Source organism: Venturia canescens, chromosome 2 (genome assembly GCF_019457755.1).
Source record: "Venturia canescens isolate UGA chromosome 2, ASM1945775v1, whole genome shotgun sequence".
NCBI lineage: Eukaryota > Metazoa > Arthropoda > Insecta > Hymenoptera > Ichneumonidae > Venturia > Venturia canescens.
Window position 1 is genome coordinate 14,830,801 of NC_057422.1, and position 19,217 is coordinate 14,850,017.

Consider the following 19,217-nt stretch of genomic DNA (forward strand, 5'->3'; position numbering starts at 1 on the left):
ACAGACATAGGGGCTTGAATGAAAAAATGACCACGTTGCGTCTATATTGAATTTTTCTCATTTTTATTTTATTATTAGTAAGTTTTGATATAATAGTATAATTACATTATCACTTTGATTTCGCGTACAATTTAACAATTGCCTAGTGCCAGTGTTGCAATCTTAATTATTTGGAACGATATTCATTTAGCGGTATATACAATATTCGTATTTTCTTGTTCATCTTTACGTTTTTTTTCCTTCATACAGAACGAAAGGCGTTCTTCACTGATAGTGTATTTGATGGACTTTTGAAATCTGGAATGCCTAATTGTTAGCATTTATAATCGAATTGGGCCTCGCACACATTGGGTGTCTCAATCATTACGGAACTGTTATTTCATTTTTGCTCTTTATTTATTTTCTCATCAAATACGTTTTCATTGTTCGAGGTAAGATATTTGACTTTCTCTATTGGGTTAATGGTTAAATCGATGTACGCGGAACTCCTATGCGATGAAATCATTCTTGCAGAATCAAACGGAGTAATTCCGAAATTGAACGATAAAAAACGATCGGTCGATGGGGATGCTGAATCAAACCGTGAATTTTTTTCAGACATATGAGATGTACGGATTTCACAGGGATAATGATCGAAAAAATAAAGCTTCTTAATTTTAAAGCGTAGCTATAAATACTTGACGATAATGTACGAGAAATTTGTCATGCACGAATGATAGAAATAATTTGGCTGATTTTTTCCTCTTCGTACAAAACGATCACAGCCTCGAGACCGTTTGGAAAATAAATGTCAAACGCAAGTAAAGCAATTGAAAAAAAAAACTACTTTGGCCACTTTCAATATTTAACAATAACGATTAAAAAGAAAATACACAACAGGAAACGATGTAACAGACGAGCATTAATTCCTGATTTTGTTTTTGTGCGCGTAGCAACAACTATCACAGGGTTTTACAATTTGTGAGTGAAAGTCGTTCAAATTTCGAAGTAATGAAAAAGCTTCAGAGATTGAGACAACCCTCGTAGACCACGTATAAAACGGGGGGAGTGAGAAATAGAGAGAGGAAGAGAGTCTATAAAGGCTGGAAGCGCTAACTTAACTTCGTGACTAGGACAATTGTCAGTATGATAACGATGATGACTGCTATGAACAACAAAATGCACACTTTTCGCCGATATTGGCTCTGATAATTGCTCGCTTTTACGAGCTCCTGAGCTCCTGCTTCAACATTTCCGTGAACGTTCTCGATACTGTTTTCGATAGTGTCTGCAAAAGCACCAATGAGATTTTATTATTCCGACTTTCAATTCATAAATATTCTCATCTATCCTTCATCCCCGTCTAATGAATAATTCGTTTTCAATTTGTCGACTCACCGACCATATCCCCTTGTTGATAAACAAGTACACTCAGCTCTCTCATTATCTGGTTCACATCCAAAATTTCGCCTTCAGTCCGTCTTATCCTATCTTCACGCTCCAAAATAAGCCCGTGATCAAATTCAAGAGCCCTGAAAATACGAGTACGTGATTCTCCACTGTCTTCTGAAATATAGTTTCAGAAGAAATCCATCATTCATGTAATCATTGCTGACCTCTGTTCGGCCCCCCTCTCCTCATCTAATTGTGCTTGTATTAAACTCTGTTTTTCCGAATTATCCCCATCATCCACGTGATTGTCCACGTTATTCAAAGATGTTAAAATATGCCTCTTTGTTTTGTCAGCGATGGACTGCAATAAATTTTTCATTGTTAACAATTATCAGGTCTTGAAGTATTTTTTTTTTCGGAAGACCAACTAAGCGTTGTGAGACATTTCATCAAATTGAATAGAACATGTTGAACAACTGTCTCAATAGCAAAGTCGATCTTTCTCAAAATGGGTAATAAAAATTTCTTTTAGAAAAGGAAATTTTTTTTGTGCATTAATGAAATGCCCACAGCGATATGAAAATAATAAAATTTTATCTTTCTCGCAATAATGTTAGATACATAAATGAGGAGTCAGATTCCTGGAATAAAAATTTTGCTTTGAATGACGACCAAACTTATTGATGTATATGATCGTGGATAATTTTTTTACCTTTTGCATGTCAGAGTATCTTTGCAGTGCATCTGCGAAATCAGCTGTGAGTTTTTCAATTTGCAATTTCAGCTGTTTGTCCCCTCGCCTCATAAGTACCGTCAGTCTTGCGATATCTTTAGTGGTTTGAGTTACCACCTGATTGGTACTCAGTTGTGTTACGTGCCTGAGTCGCAAATAGTCAAGATCATAAATATTTGCCATTGCATTGTATTGACCGAATGAAATCTTCTATGGATTCAAGTAAATCTTACACTTTATCCCTGAGCCCCTGACTGTCTTTGTACGTTCCTACATTATTATAAGCCTTTTGAAGTGTTCGCCAGCTTGAATTTATTGTATAGATATTTGTAGTGATATTTTCACTGAGATTGTACAGCTCGGTAGGACTGAAGCCCACATCAGGTACATCGTTTCGTTGGTCGGTTGACCCATAACCCGTTGGTTGAGAACTATGTGCCATGCTGAAAATTTTTTTACCCAATTCATATACATTATAGAATTCACTCAGTCTTTTGAACCAAATATTATGGTAAAAATTAAAGTAAAAATTCATCTAACCTGAAGACTTTCAACAAATGTTAAAATTGATTTGAAAATTTGCTCACGAATCAATCAAGAGTTAAGAAGTTATTTTTATATATTTTTTAACAGTTTTCAATCAAATGTTATTCAGCCAAATGTAAATAAGAAAATGTATGAAAAATCTGAAGAGTTACCCATATACATATAACAGAATGAACTTTTTGAATGAAACTCAGATACGAGATGATTAATACTCATAAAAATGAAAACTTGCCATTTATGACATTAGTATGAATCATTGCTGAGAACAAAATCACTCTTAATCACTGGCATAGTCATTTGAGAAAAACATTTGGAAAAAAGAGAACAAAGCGACTCATTTTATTAGAGATTATTGCACAATTTTTTTTTCAATGAGTTGATACAAGCATTTGGTCATTTTTTGCAGAGAATGAGAGTAATTTAAATTCATGGCTCTGTAATAAAACATAATCGACAGTTGTGGAAGACATTCAAAAATTTACTTCAACAAAGTGAGTAAAAACAATTGGAACAATACATTTTTGAATGCTCAAGTAGGTAATTTTTATTACTTCGGAGAGCAACTGCGACAGTTTCATTTGTTGTACATTTCATTATGATAAAGTTATGCATTAAAACACCCGTTATACTTTCCATGTTAAATATGTATTATTAATCTTTTAATAGGAATAATGAAGATTAATTGGTATTCGGAAATTCTTGCAAGAGAATAACTTGACAAAAAAAACGGAGTGGAAAGAGCGAATTAATGAATTGTCATTTTGTGTAATGTTTAACAAACCTGGATGGTTTTATCACACGTATTCTCAATTTTCACTGATATATTATAATCTTGTTATGCATTTAAGAAAGGTGGAGATTGATATTTTGCTCGGGCACCGAACTTGGAAAATGACAGTTGCCTGATCGATGTCTAGAATACCGTTGCCGTCATTTTAGACGCTGAACTTTTCCTTTCGAGCTCGTGGGTAACTATCTACAACACCGGCAATTCCAGTTTGATTTTTTTATCATACATTATGAATTCACAAAACTAAATGAATCCGATTTAATAGTTCACGGAGGGAATGAAGGGATTGTTCATCGATAGAATTTTAAATATTTTCATTGATAGGAATTCTTATAAATCTAAAAATAATTTCAATTCTCGTTTCGTACGATACTAAAATGTTGAGTATGAACTGTTATTCTTAGCTGCTACGACGTCACGTCGAAGACTAATTGAATTAAAAGCAACTGTAAAAAAGAATTTCAATCTGATCATATTCAAAATACGATGAATGAATAAATAATAAAATATTTTTAAACATATGCATATTAGTTAGAAAATGACATATGGCTATGTTTCGGTAAAACGATTGACACACGAATTTGACACTGGTTGTGCGGAAGCAGCTAAAGTCACGTCGGATGTGTCGACACTATTAGAGTCAAATTAGAGGTGAAAAATGTATCTCGATAAATTATTATCCGCGTTCAATAGTTTCAGCGTGTTTGGTAATTGAGAAAAATAAAGAAAGAGATTAATGACAATATTTTCAATAAATTATGCATAAAGGTAGGAGCAGGGGAATCATAGGTTAGTCGAACGTCGGACGTTGACTTGACAAGACATACCCCGCTGCGGAAGTCCCCGAGTACGACCGACAGATTGCGAAAGCCTTCACAAACAACAACCGTCGACCGTAAGTAAATGCTCCTGTGATATCTTGTCGTTTAAGTGATTGAAATAGTGAATATTAAATCTTAAAAGTGGTGGTGTCGCGTCTCTTTAAGATCTGGTAAACGGAACTGCATGGATTTAAATAAAAATACGTGAGAAATAATAATCGTTAAGTAGTACGTTCATGCGGAATATTCTCGACGGGTCGGGCTCTATGCGGGAATCTTTCCTCTCGTTCTTTCTCTCTCTCGCCCCTCGCCTTTGCTGAACGTCGTGCCCATGTCGTGCGTCATGTTGGCTACCAGCGCATCTTCCATCTTTTCAATTTTTCATTTATTTCATTTATTTCAAGCATCTCTATTACCAAATACTTCTTTAATTATAATGAAATTCCTGCGCTTTTCGCCACGATTCCCCAGTGAAAAATGGCTCTCTTCGCAACCACCCACGCACTCGTCAAGTTTGACGTTTTACTCTACTCACATACGACTCTTCATTGAGTTTCTTTTGTGCCTGGGAGGAAATCCTACTTCTATTTTCTGTCCTCGTATTTTTTGTATCGAGAATGGAGCGAGCCCCGCTCATTTTTTTTCACCATTTTTTCAAATTATATGGAAGAATGATGAAAGAAGGAGTTCTTTGTTAAAGCGCGGAGTAGTTCGAGATTCGAGAAGGTCGACGCTGGTCGATGGCTTTGCTCAATTATGGAGTAAAAAACTCATCGTGTCCTTGAAGCCATGATTTTTTTGCTTCATTTCACAAAGCATCCCTCAGTTTTACCTGGAAACATTCGACTCAATGGATTCATTTTTGATTTCTCGAATGCTTTCCATCATCCCGACGCACTCCAATTTTCGCCTCCTCTTTTTTCCCTACTCCGTCCTCTGTATAGAAAGGATTTTTATTTTTCTTTCACGAAGCCTCCCTCCTCGGATTGTTGAGGCCCGCGCGTATTGACTTTTATTATCGGCCACGACCCCATTCTCACTAATCTTGTATTGTTAAGAATTCCGTGATCGCCCGACGACCCCCTTTCGAGAAGCCCCTTTCGATTGTTTCTCTCGAGCATCAATAATGCTATCGATGCGTAATTTTCTCATCGTTAATGACTTTCTCAACATTCCCAAAAATCTGACGGGGAAACCTGTTTTATGTATACGCGGAGAATGGAAGGACGCTTTATCTTCGTGAATCTGTGACCGTAAAATTTTTTCTCAATCGTTCGAGCCGCAGATTCGTGTCTCGGGCTTATTTACGCCCGTAAAATGAGTAATCATCGTTATTTTCGATGAACTTTCCTTCTTTTTTTTTTTTTTTTCTGAGAATTCCAGGATTCTCCATTCTTCGGCTGGACGAGGCTCCTCGTTTTCGTCTTTCGTTTTGGTGGCTCATTCGTTCAGGCGTCACTTCGGTCACGTAAACAAGTGCAGCCATTGCAGCCATATACATATTACGGGAATAGAACAAGCGTCTGGTGCTTCATGCGCGCGCGTTCGTGTGCGTGCTTGTGAGCTGTGTGTGTGTGTGTGTGTGTGTGTGTGTTAGCAAGGGCGCACAAGTCTCACGCATGCCTGTAAGGCTCGCTTTCAACGACTCGAGAACGCGTGTTCCAATGCCGTTGGCTTCTGACGTTTCTCCGCTCCTTTATCCCCGAACTCTAGTTCCGCTCGTGTTTAGCGTTGTCTCTTACCGCTAGCGCACCTGCATATTTATACGTTAACAAAGTAAAATTCATCGGCGATTCGAACATTTTTTAATTCTCTTTAAGTTCATTTTTAACGGTCGTTTCCTGTTGCTCCGCCGCATGCCCAAAAAATCTTGTCACTTTTATTTAAAGACCATTTTATGATTCATCGGGAATGAAAAAAAATGCATCGTTTTCCATGTCACTCAGATGGAAAAAATGCGATCATTTTCTTCCCGCATGAAAAAAAAATTCGAGTTCGGCTCGAATGAAGCACAAGTTGGTTTTGAGAAATGTGTTGAGTCATCGCGCGTCTCGATATATAAGAAACGAAAGTAAATGCATCGGCGATGGAAAATTTTCAGTCGATTCGACTTTTCAGCATGTCAAAAATCGCTTTTCGATTAACATTCAGTACGCTATTTCGCTTCTCAACGATACTCAAAACCGATCACGAACTTCGGTACAAAAAGCATTGAAATAATCCCAAAAAATTGTTGAAATTTTTCGAGGTTTTTTTCATTCGATTAGACGATTCGAAACGAGTGACTCCTTCCTTGCCCAACAAATCTTCTATTTGGGGGAACAAGTGTGCTCTTCTTATCGCGAGAATGAAATTCGAAACTGATAACCTGAGTTGAACGAAAGCTGACTGTACGGAGCGGACGTCGTGTCTTGGGAGCGCGTGTCACCAACTTTTTTCTTCTTCCGAGCCACGATCGAGTCGTGCCGAGAAACGCTGCGATCTCGTTTCGTAAAAAGCGTCATCGAATCCGTCTTTCGATTGGTATCACTGAGGAACGCGTCACGCGTTTTCTCGATCGCTCTAGCTTGGCAGTGCTGATGAATATTTCCCTTGCTTCGCGGCCTCCCAAACGTCACTTTCCATCAAACCCTTTTTTTCGTGCGTTTATTTATTTGCTCTACCTTTTTCGTTGGAAGGATTCATCAATGAACGACGAGGAGTCGGCTGTTCCGTTTGTGCGCTTGACAAATGATTATTGGCCTATGAATAGACGAGCTCATTTCCTTCAGGCCGCGGTTAGTTTGGCGACACAGTTCTTGCCTTCTTTCTCTTTCTGTATTTCCCTTCCACGTGTTGTTCGTCGCCGTTCAACGTGTAAGGTATCAATGGCGACGCTCGTCATAACTGACCGGTTAGCCCAGATTGCGAACAAAGGGGAGAAAAGTAAGGGAGTTAAATGAACGATAATTCTTCGAGTGTGTTTTCGTTCGAACGATAATTGTCGACGCGCGGAGGGTAAACATTTGGCGATGTTTCATTTTTCAATGAAAAATAACGCGTCTTTCAATACAAATGCGTAGAGAAACGCGGGCGGACGGACTGAGGATACCGAAAACTGGAGAAAAAATAAATAAACCGGCGGCTAGGAGCCTGCCGTTCATTGCCAAAGTCCAACGGTTTCGATCTCAATCCTCGGAAGAAAAATCGGACGTCCGACGGATTCGATTACAATTATATCGAAGCAACACGCGCGTCGCGAGTCGCCTCGTGCTCCTGAGCCGCGTTGCCAACCTTGGATGGCTCGACGGCGCGATTGTTTTTCCGCATTCGTTATTATTCGCAATCTCGTTTTATCGGGTCAGAGGGGAAGAACGCTTTTCGGTTGGATCGGATAGCAATTTTTGGAGTCTTCTCATTTGCTGGTCTCGAAATGACCTCGCAATGTGCGTCCGGTGGTTTTCTGAGATTGGGGAAATCTTTTTCCGGAGGCATTCGTGGCTGTGACGTTTCGTGAAGAATTGAGTGACGAACGAAAGAATGAGCGCGAGAGAGAAATTAGGGAGGGGACAATTTTTTCCTGGGAACGAATCCACCGTTTTTTCTCGGCTAATGGTACGTGTGCGGCACGACACTCGTCATTGGATCGAGGCGGGACTCTCCCGAGAGCGCGCTGCTTTTACGTCATTCCATCGCTATCTCTTTGTTCGAGTTTCGCTTTGCCTACGCCTTCTTTCTCTCTCCCCCCACATAATCTCTCTTTCCAACTCGGAACGCATCGATTCTTTCAACGATATCCTCGAAAACACGTCCGGACGTTGGTCCGTGGGCGATCAGGGGTCACGAGCCTCGTCCCAGCCTTTTTACGAGCGCACCGAATTCGCTCTATTTCTCGAAGCAACGTTTCGCAACTTTGTGCAACTTTTCGCAAGCTCGAGGCCCAATTACTGCTCTTTATTTCGCTGTCAAGGCTGTGCCGGGGGGTTATTGAACTTGGGCCAACAATTTACTCCTCTGGAATTCCCTCCTTTCGTCGAAATAATCTCTTTCGATAAGCTGTACAAAAGCACCAAAGAAACGGACGTTTTCTCACTCACGGAAACAAGGGAATATTTTTCTTTCGAATATCTTAATTTAATGCCTCATATTCACGAGAGTGCTTCGTGTCATGGTTCGCTGTAAGAATTTCAGAAATAGAACTCTCAATCAGTACTGTTCCAATCGATGAACATTTTGTTTGTTTTGACAATTAAAAAAGCTTCGATTAAAACGAGCAAATCGATCTCCGCCGCAGCACTTCCGAAATAATTTTTTAAATGCCGATACGCAGAAGGAATTCATAGTCGGAATTGCTGCACGGTTCGTAAGCTCCTCGAGCGGGACACAGCCGGTTCGCCCACGCCCGAAGGGTCGTCCGACTTTCCATTGGTCGTAGCTTTTGTTTGGCGAGGGGTGACCGAGCCCGCGAGGGTTCTAGCCTCGCTAGATACGAGCCTGGTGCTAACCATTTTGCTCCTGACGGTGGCGAAGAAACGCTCTAAAGTCCTTCTTCGAGTGCATCGGTGTTTGTGCACTATAGTTTGACGTACGCGCGCGCCATACGTGATCGAACTCCGGATGCAGGGGAAACGTCGTGCGTACGGGGAATTTAATGACAAATCGAAAAGTTTGCCGCTCCGTGTTCGCTCACGACTTCAGATCTTACGCTCATTCTGAGAAATCAGGATTTTTTTCCCGAGGCAATTCGCCCAGGGATATTCAAAGAGATTTATCGAGCCAGAATTTCCTTCGCTTTTCAAGGTGTCCGATGCTGTGAAATTCTTCAAACAAGAATGACACGATTTAAGAAGTTATTTGAACCCTTTCAATCCTTCAGAATAGTCGTTCCTTCGAAAAAACCTGTCTTTGGCGTCAGCTTCAGTTTCGTTTTTTCATTCCAGTCTCCGATTTAGCGAGCGAGCGAGTGCTAAAATACATCAAAAGGCTAATTTTGGGGAGTCTGAATTATTGAATATTTCATTTTTTATGAGAACGAAAAAATTCTTTCACCTCTTTTTATCGGGAATGTGAAACGGAGTCAATTACAGAGCTGCGTCATCGAGATGGCAGCAGAATGATCGTTCGTGTTCGGATGAAGTTCGTAGAATCGAACTGTCAAAGACGGAAAAACGTCTCGATCGTCCGCGACGCGGAAGGGAGCGCGCCCCTGCCAATTTCGACAGTGAAAAACTCGACGAGATCATCCCGCCCGGCATGCCCGTTCACATTCAAGTCCATTCAGCTCGGAAGATCCTGTACACGATCAACGTGCGCCTGTATCGAAAGAGAAGCTCCGATCTCTTCCGAGCAGAGTCGAACGACCTCCACCAGCCAAAGTCGTGCGACCTCCACCGGGCCGAAGCACACGATAGGGGGACGATGAGAGAACCACCAGAAGCGTCAGCGTCAGGCCGCGAGAGCAGAAGCGCAGCACTCGTGGTTAGCCCGAGAAGGGGGGGTCATTGACCGTCTGACCATGAGCCGCGCCCCACATACGTGTGTTACTACCACCTTGTGGCAAAGCGAGAAGCTTCACCTCGATTCTCTTTCGTGCTTCAAGATCAAAGTCGTACTTGATTCACGATTCTTGCATAGACGAGCCTGGCCACCTCGCAACAAGGATCTCGGACGCGGAGGTTTTCCCGTAGTTGCTACGGGCCCGAGAACATCCCGGACGAGCCTTCTCGACCTTGTGCCCCCGACGAATTCCTTCTCATATTGATTATTTTCTCCAAACATGTTTTCTCCTTTTTACCCGAAATTGGTCGATCGTTTGTTTTATATGTAACTTTGCAGTAGAAAAGACATTCCCAGACACGGATATCGCGCGTAATTTCAAACGATGATCAGTCAATTTTTCTGTGGAAAAAAAAATGAACTCGTTGTGCGAAAAGTACGCTGAATTTGCAAATATTCTTATCTCGGTCGCCTTGCAATTTATCTGATTCGCTCGGCTCACGGCACGTGGCGGAGCCGCGTGGGACGATGCGTCATCGAGTTTCGAATATTGAAAGCCCAATGGAATTTCTCTCGACGGGAAAGTATCTAGTCGAGGAAATTCGGCAAATGAAAATTTTCGATTAACGGAGAACCGAGAGGAGGCGAGACCGCGGGCTCGTGTGTGCGTGTCCTAATCGAAGCACTTTTACCCGAAAGAGAGAGTTTAGAAGCGCGCAAGCGATGTGTCGAAATGGGGCAACAATGCTCGGATGAATTTTCCAGCTGTACAGGCTTTCATATCCTGTTGGAGAGAACGCGAGAGAACGAGAATAATTAATATGCGCCTCGCGACGTTTAAATTCATAACAGTAAATCACAACGATTTAGCATTCGCTTGTTCGTCGTAACGTCGTCGAAAAATGTTAAAAGCTGAATTTGAAAAAGAATTTTCTCGTTAAAGGATCACAGACGTTGATGCAACAATGAAAGAATTTTCCGCTACATTCCGGCCATGCAAGTTTCAATATCATTATGCGTTGAGGTTTAATTAGCATAAATTTATTACTTATACCGACTCTCCCAGGTACTCGTCCCTCTTTACCAAAGAGTTGGGAATGATTCGAGCGACCTCGCTGCTCGTTTGCAATCGCAAGGTCTCCTCTCGGTTATAACGAATGCATGCTTCGCAGATCCATGTACTAAAGAGAGAGAGAGCGAGAGAGAAAGACGGAGACGAATAGCTTCGCATATACGACGGAGAGTCTTTATTGCAGTGTACGTTTACACACAGATAAAAAAGTAGAGAGCGAGAGGCATGTATATGCATATGGGTCAGGGTGGTAGGAACGAGTCCTCGAACACTGAACGTTCATCATCTGTAGGTGTGAGTGCGAAAGAGTGAGAAAGTGGCAAAACGTTGGCTGGCAAGGTCCGAAGTTCACAATTTAAGCGCGTCGGATGCGTGTGAGAAAAAAAATTCGAGTGCATAACAAAGTTTAATAAAAATAGAACGTTAAAATTCTGAGTCGATTGGGAAGTTTTAATAATGGAACAGAGAATAATGTACGACGATGATTAATATTGAATTGTCTTGGTGTGTGTTTCAGCTTCCTACAGAAACTTCTGCGTGCCGTAATTTATCACTTCAGGGGGCCAACACACGCGCAACAACGGACAACCCCACAGGACCGGGGGGTGCTTCTCGTGTCTCGGGAGGAAGGTCAGGGTCCCAAAGTAAAACTGTGGCTGTAGAGAAAATCTTTCCACGAGCTGCTTAAAACTACCTATACTGCCACAAAAAAAAGCCTTGCAAAAAACAAAAACAAAAAAAAAAGTCAAAAAGAAACACAAACAAACAAAAAAAAAACAAAACAAAACAAGCTGCGTGTCAGATCGGGAATATTTCCAAACCGAGACTAAAAAGTTCGATGCCTTCCAGGGACGATAATCGCTCCCTATCCACTGAGCGACGCTGGATCCCTCCTTCAACTGTTAGACGCGATGCGCTCACCCCAGAGAGCAGAAATGATTTCATCTTCCGTAGAGTACGGGGTATTCTTAACAAGCTCACACCGGAAAAGTTCGCGAAGCTGAGCCACGATCTGCTCAAAGTCGATCTCAACTCCGATGTGATTCTCAAAGGTGTCATTTTATTGGTAAGTACTCATTTGAATTGGATAAACATGCGTATAGAATCGAATAAAAATAAAATCTAATGAATAAGGGAGAGAGGGAGAGGATACGCCGAGTACAGAGGTGGCACTTGGTTTTGTATTTTTGTGTGTGTTTCAGATCTTTGATAAAGCACTCGATGAGCCCAAGTACAGTTCTATGTACGCACAGCTGTGCAAGCGGCTGTCCGACGAAGCACCAAACTTTGAATCGCAAAAACCCACCGTCGATGGTCAAAAAGCTCAAAGCACATTCACATTATTGTTGCTCAACAAGTGCAAGGTCGAATTTGAGAACCGTTCAAAGGCAAACGAGGCGTTTGAGAATCAAGATGAGCTCGGTCCGGAGGAGGAGGAGAGACGCCAATTGGCTAAGAGGAAAATGCTCGGAAACATCAAATTCATCGGAGAATTGGGCAAGCTCGAGATCGTGTCGGAGAATATCTTACATCTTTGCATCCAGCAATTATTGTCGGAGAAAAGGCGAAGGGGATCCAGGGGGGACATGGCCGAAGACATCGAGTGCCTCTGTCAGATTATGCGGACATGCGGTCGTATCCTTGACTCGGATAAGGGCCGCCGTCTCATGGATCAGTACTTCAACCGTATGAGCTCACTGGCAGAGAGCAGCGAACTTCCCCTGCGCATCCGTTTTATGCTACGCGACGTTATCGAATTGCGTCGAGACGGCTGGGTACCCCGTAAGGCCACCAGCAACGAGGGCCCGATGCCGATAAATCAGATCCGCAACGACCACGACGATTCCTCAAGGGGTGGAAGTGGTGGCGGAGGAGGTGGCGGAGGTGGAGGTGGCGGTGGCGTTGGCGTTGGACCCGGTGTCGGTTTCCACAATAGACGAGGCGAGGATCGTCTCGGTACTGATTTCCTTAGGAAAATGGGACGTCTCGACATGGACATGGTCGGGAGTATACCTCTTACATCTCCCTCATTTGGCATAACATCGCCCTTCGGTTCCAATGGCTTCAACGCAAATCCCGGTGGCTATCGTCACAATCAGCGCAATGCACCCGGTTACTATCCCAATCAGAACCGTCACCAAAACAATTATCAGGGAAAACACAATCCACAACAGCATAATTCCCCTCAAAACTACAACAACAGTAAGTTTCGATAAAGATATTATACTTTTTCTTCAAATGCATCAAGCAGGAGTATTTCATTTTTCTCATTTATTCTCAGATGGCAATAAAGAACCACTACGATTCAACAAGAGCAAAATGCTGATTGGACATCTCGAGGAAGTATCTCTAAGACCATCGGCAACGTCGATGTTTAACAAAGCTAACATCAAGCCCAATCTACCTCTTAACAGTGGTGAGTTGCTTTTTTTTTTTTTCAGACACTATGATTTCGTCATTTTTGTGTTATCGTGCTATTATGTTATTCTGTTCAGTCATAAACAGCGCTATTACTGCGTACTTTGTATTGTTATGGCTTCATTATGGCCTCACAGAAATGTCAAAGATATAAATACAATGATGAATGAATCTCTCTTCAGTAAAGACAGAGTGAAAAAGAAATTAATAAAAATTGTCTCGAACAGACATGTTTCCAGGACGTATAGCCGAAACACCGATGCTTCGTACGGCAACAATAAAACCAAGTCCGCCTTTGTTGCCCAAAGAATCAGCTCCGGCAATAGTAATAAAACAAGGACCCGTGGACAAGAGAGACAAAGCTAGAGACAGAAAGGACAAGGGACCGACACGCGAGGAAGTATTAAAGAAAGTCAACGCTTTGATGGACGATTTCGTATCGCACAGCAACGTAGAGGACGCTATAACGGCATTCAAGGAGTTGAAGATACCGGAGCGTTTCTTGCGTCACGCAGTATATACGATTTATACAAATACATTGGATCGCGGAGATGGCGAGCGTGAGCTCGCTTCGAACTTTGTGATGGATTTGAAAAAGGAAAATATTATAACCGGGCAACAATTGACCGAGGGTTGGAAAGAGCTCGTCGCGAGTATCGCCGATAAAGATAGTACGGTGCCTTGTATCGCGTCCCACGTGGCTTCCTTCACGGCCAAGGCAATAGTTAATAATCTCATGCAGCTACAGGATCTTGCTGCCATCACCGAAAACGGTCAGCATCATCCGCTGTTTCTTTTAACACTACAGCAACTGCACAAGAGCCAGGGCAAAGCCAGACTAACGCAAATATTCAACGAGAGCAAAATCAATCTCATGAGCCAACTGCCCGAACCGGAAAAAACTAAAGAGAGACTCGGCGAGATACTCGAAGATCGGGAATTAACTTTCCTCTACCCTCTCTTGAGGATCCAGGGCGATATGTGGCGACAACTGGAATCCGATCCCAGTCCCAAAGCTCTCAGAGCGTGGATCAAAGACAATCTTGACCCCGCACATTATTCCGACCCTGGTTTCATCAACGCTCTCATGACTGTGCTTCTCAAATACATTACTCAGGTAAACTTCGTTCAACATTCTAAAATTCTTGAAATATTGGGTTGTCCGAAAAACCCGATACAAGCTTTCAGTGTTGACAAAGGATAGCTTTAACGATGGTTTTTTTTTGTTTTTAATTTTTAAAATAGGAAACAACGTTGGCGCCTGGTGTAGATCCGACCGTAATGCCGGACAAAGCTCTCATGGAGAAGGAAGCCATGCTTTTCCGTAAATACGAGCGTCTCTTAAGTTCGTTCCTGACAACAATTGACTCGCAAGTCACTGCCGTGCACGCGCTACAAGTCTTTTGGTATTCGCACAACGTACCGAAAGGCATGATGCTGCGATGGTTCGCAGCTCTTTACCAACGATCAGTCGTCGAAGAGGCGGCATTAACTAAATGGAGGGAGGACGTGAACGATGCTTATCCTGGCAAAGGCAGCGCCTTGTTCGAAGTGAGTTTTTCATTTTACCATTATTCGCAAAAAAAACTGCATTTTCATCGCTCTTCTACTATCCTTATTCGATGCTTTCGATACATTATCAAACGCTCGAAATCATCTACTCGGCCGAGCGCAGTAGCCGTTGCACTTGACAAGAGCTGTGCAAAAAAATCTTCCATTGACACTTTGCTTCCTCGATGTGGTAGACAATTTAGAGCATAATCATAAAAATTGTAACACCAATTTTTAATTATCAGTATCAAGTTCCATTAAAAAATTGATCGGATATTTTTTTTTTGTTCATATTTTCGTTCGATATTATTTAGAAAAGCTATATACAATCTGTTTAAAAATTCGTTAATGTTACATGATGACAAAAGTACATGAGTTAACGAGTAAAAGCAATGATTGAAAAAAATTTTGACAAAGATCTGCATTCGGTGAGATTATAGGGAAGTTAAAATATTTGTAATAATTTACAGGTAAACAAATGGTTGACGGCTCTCGAAGCTGCGTCGTCAGAGGATGAGGAGGACGAAGAAGACAACTAAATTGAATAGAAGGTTTCCCCCGTGTGGGGGGGACAGAAGACAGATGCTCGTCCCACGACGATCAATATTATTTTGGGACCGAGTTATCTCGCTGACCCTCACCTCACACTTATCCCAAAATCTTAGCCCTATCCCCCTTTCTCCTATCATTGTGCTGATCCGACGGTTTCAATTCTATCAGTAGCGTTGTCTCCGATCCGATTGTAACTGAAAGAACATCTTGTGTGTGAGTCAAGGAGAAACACGAATTTTCTCAAAGGCTTGCCCGCTTGTCAACATAAAAAAGCGATTCGACATGCGCTCATAAATTACTCCAGCAAAGTTGAATTCACTCCTAGCAGCATTATGACCTATAGCGACCCGCGAAACAATAACACAAAAAACAAAGAACAAATTAGCTGCGAGAAGGGAAACATAAACGAAGCAACAAACAAAACAATCCAACTAACGAGAAATTTGAAGGAACATATGATAAAAAAACAAACAAACAAGCAAGAACGACAATGCTAATTTCAATGAAAGAGTTTAATCACGAGGGAAGAAGCGATTTAAACGGAAAATAGAAAATCAATCAAAAGGACTCCACGAGTGGCGCGCGATCGTGAACGCGCGACAGATAACGCAAACCGAAAACTTTTTAATGTTTTAGATAATTGAATATTAATATGATTTATAAGGGGGGAGGGGGGGAAATATTCATACAAGAATAAAAAAAAAAACGAAGAGGAGGAGGAGAATGAGGAGGAAAAAGATGAAGAAAGCAATTGGCCCCATGTGGAAGATATCAAGATATAGGCCAACGTATGATAATTGGTGCGGAGAAAATCGAAAAAAAAAGAACAAACGAAACAAAATTAGTTTGGTGATTTGTGTTGTCCAAGAGTTTTTTTTTGTCTAGTATTGTGCATGTGTCACGTTTTGTAAGTCCTTTTTGTCCGCGGCTGCCATCGAGAGTCGCTTGTTATCTCTGTGTACCAGCTTTTACATTTATTATGAGGAAAACTATTATTATTAATGATGATTTTTGATTCTTATTATTATTAATATTAATATTATTATTATTACTATTATATCACGATAACATGAGAACGAAATACATTTACCTTTCTAACGAAAGATAAAGGAGAGAAAACAAAGAAAACAAGAAAATAAGAGCACAGAGAGACACGGGAGAAGAAATCGAGCTCGCAACGAATAATACGTATTTAATAATATATCGCGAGTTTCATCGACTCATTGATCAATTGTCACACGAAAGTGAATAGCTGGATGAATCGTTGAGAGTAAACGAAATGAAATAATTACACTACACAATTAAAGTCACCTAGACACATCGAGTGTGGGTAGAAAATGTGAAAAAAAGTAAAGAAACTCGTACGACAGCGTAAGTGAGAAGAGAAAAAAAATGGAAAAATCGACACCTACGTATATCATTATTCAAAAACATAAAATATATTTAAACTCTGCGCCAATCATCTTTCTATTTCTCACTCTCTCTCTCTCTCTCTCTCTCCCTTTCTCTTTCTTACTCTTTATTTCAAGTTAGAACAATTAATTTGCAGTTATAACAAGCAGCGCAAGCAGCCAACATCACATTCACATAACGTAATACAGACATAGACAAAAAAAAGAAGTAAAACAACAACATATTTAGTGACACAAACTAAATCATAAACAGAAGAAAAATTAATAATAAACGTATGCCTTGGTGTAATTTATTACTGAGACATGGGGGGACCCATTGATTGTTCCGTCATGGACCAAATCGTCTCCTCGTCCTTCGATCATTTTCCTCATTTTTTAAATTATTTATCCAATTTCTTGTTACCCAATCCCCCCACCCTCCTGGGTTAGCTTCCATAGAGAGAATCTCAACACGTGAACGTAGCAATTTTCAAGATTTCCGTGTTCATACGCTACAGCCCCGCTGCTGCGAAATTCTCTCCGTGTCCATATTTTTGCCTACATTACTACGTATGAAATTTTTTTTGTTTTTTTTTTTTTTTTTAGCGAGGAAATAAAAGAGAAAACAGAAATTCTACATCTTAAACTTCAGACCGGCTAATCGATGCAATTATATCGAGCCCATATAAAGATTTAGTGCAATAATTGAATTCTGCGTTTGACAAGCAGGTTAAACACGAAGAAATAACGTTTGTTTAGTGTTCCGTACTCCTTTTCTCTTCCATTCCTATCTACTCACTCTACTAATTCTCATATATATATATATATACGATTATAGTTATCGCCCAAAGTTCTTTTTGTTTCACGTTTTGTTTTGTTTTGTTTTGTTTTTTTTTCGAAGAACCTTCATCGGACCACGTACGTACGTTTTGCTCGTACACGAGTTTAGCCAAAAGCCTACATTATATAGCAACAGTAAATTATATTTAGCCGCAGTGTATATTGGCATAACACACGATTTTACAATGAACGAGAGATATGTTTTTGTAATCTTATATATATTACAGACACGTGTGAGAATATACGTCGGTCCGGACAATACACGATGTATATATTGTTATTTTGGGGAAGGGGGGGGGGGGAGGGGTTCGATTGCGCAATTCGACACACACACTCGCCGGGCTGAAGTATTAAGTTGAGGAAGAAAAAAACGAGAAAAAAAAACGAAAAGAAAAAAAAAATACAACAAACAAAAACAAGAAAATAATGGAAACTTCTTTTTTCTTGAAAAGTGGAGAAACGTGAAAAAACGTTCGTAACACAACGTTTTATCTTCATTCTTAAAGAGAAGATAAAAAATTGAAAAAAAAAAGAAAAATATAACAGATAATAATAATAATTAACACCAGAGAATAATTCAATAAAACGGATGAAATTTACTCTTAGAGTTTAGGAAAAATCGTCGTCGTTGGGTGTACGCACTATTTCGTCGAGCGAAAAAAAATTCATCGAATCGTAAATTAAAAAAAAAAAAAAAACAAGATAAAATATGACGCAAAATGGGGAAAACAAAGAATAAATTTGTCAATTATTTGTGCGGAATACGATGAGATTTTTAAATTGGTTTTTTTTTTTTCATTTATTTTATGCTTTTGGCTTCGACGATTTTTTTGAACTCCAAAAGAAGCAGGTTCGATGTACGATTTATTGAGGTTGTTAAACTATTGCTCCGGGGACTGATCGACGAATAACAAGGATTTTCGATATACATAATACACGTACTGCATCCATTAAAGCTTCTTCTTTCGTCCGGTTTGGGCATCGAAGAATCTTTTCTTTCGTTCGCATCCTTGACCCCTTGCCCTTCCATCCTTAAAGTTTTTTTTCAAACGATCATGTAAAAATGACAGTTGTTCGTTCAGACCGATTACTCGATATTGTCTGTGCACGTGACATACATTTATAACGACTCGATATTTAGCGTTTAAAATTTCCAATTCGCATAAGGTTATGTTTTGTTTACCAGCTCCGTAATGGCGAGAAAAATCACTCACGACAAAAAAGCCTCTAGACGAAAATTAATTATCAAAGAGCTCTTGCGTGCGTATGGATTCGTCATAATTTTTAGTGACAAATTCGAAGAATCATACGAATTATCGAAATGAAATCGAATGAAAAAAATCAACGTGACCGATTACATACTTCGCGCGTCAATCAAGCACTGTCTACTACCATCTTTCTTTTTATTCTCCCCTTTTTGTCTTGTCAAGTTACTTTTTTCACCTGACAAGTTATCATTTTTTGACAAATAAATCCATGTATAATAATCGCCAGTATTATTTCACAATCGAAAAATTACGTTATTATGATCATTTCTTGATTTGGTTATATCTACAGAAAACACAAGAAAAAATAATGAATATATATATACATTATATGAAAACACATTACGATGAAAGGACCTTTGATTCTCTCAATAAAAATGTTCTTGGAATCA

General features: G+C 40.4%; 2 protein-coding genes across 4 annotated transcripts; one reads left to right on the forward strand and one right to left on the reverse strand.

Moving 5' to 3' along the window:
• Positions 1 to 42: 42 nt before the first annotated feature.
• Positions 43 to 3,739, reverse strand: Syx13 (syntaxin 13). The gene is made up of 6 exons (XM_043412654.1): positions 3,432 to 3,739; positions 2,338 to 2,547; positions 2,084 to 2,249; positions 1,596 to 1,732; positions 1,378 to 1,511; positions 43 to 1,267 (listed from the first exon to the last, which is right to left on the reverse strand). Exons 2-6 carry the CDS (start codon positions 2,544 to 2,546, stop codon positions 1,092 to 1,094), a joined length of 822 nt encoding a protein of 273 aa, XP_043268589.1. The 5' UTR covers position 2,547; positions 3,432 to 3,739; the 3' UTR covers positions 43 to 1,091.
• Positions 3,740 to 4,189: 450 nt separating this feature from the next.
• NAT1 (N-acetyltransferase 1) lies at positions 4,190 to 19,217 on the forward strand. Of its 3 annotated transcripts, XM_043412645.1 has the most exons (8): positions 4,315 to 4,335; positions 11,326 to 11,438; positions 11,658 to 11,874; positions 12,011 to 13,010; positions 13,090 to 13,224; positions 13,454 to 14,343; positions 14,472 to 14,777; positions 15,248 to 19,217. In XM_043412645.1, exons 4-8 carry the CDS (start codon positions 12,050 to 12,052, stop codon positions 15,314 to 15,316), a joined length of 2,361 nt encoding a protein of 786 aa, XP_043268580.1. In that variant the 5' UTR covers positions 4,315 to 4,335; positions 11,326 to 11,438; positions 11,658 to 11,874; positions 12,011 to 12,049; the 3' UTR covers positions 15,317 to 19,217. The 3 variants fall into 3 exon arrangements, with proteins under 3 accessions (XP_043268578.1, XP_043268580.1, XP_043268579.1); XM_043412643.1 differs by having other exon boundaries at positions 4,190 to 4,335; positions 11,326 to 11,874; XM_043412644.1 differs by lacking the exon at positions 4,315 to 4,335 and adding an exon at positions 4,351 to 4,431 and having other exon boundaries at positions 11,326 to 11,874.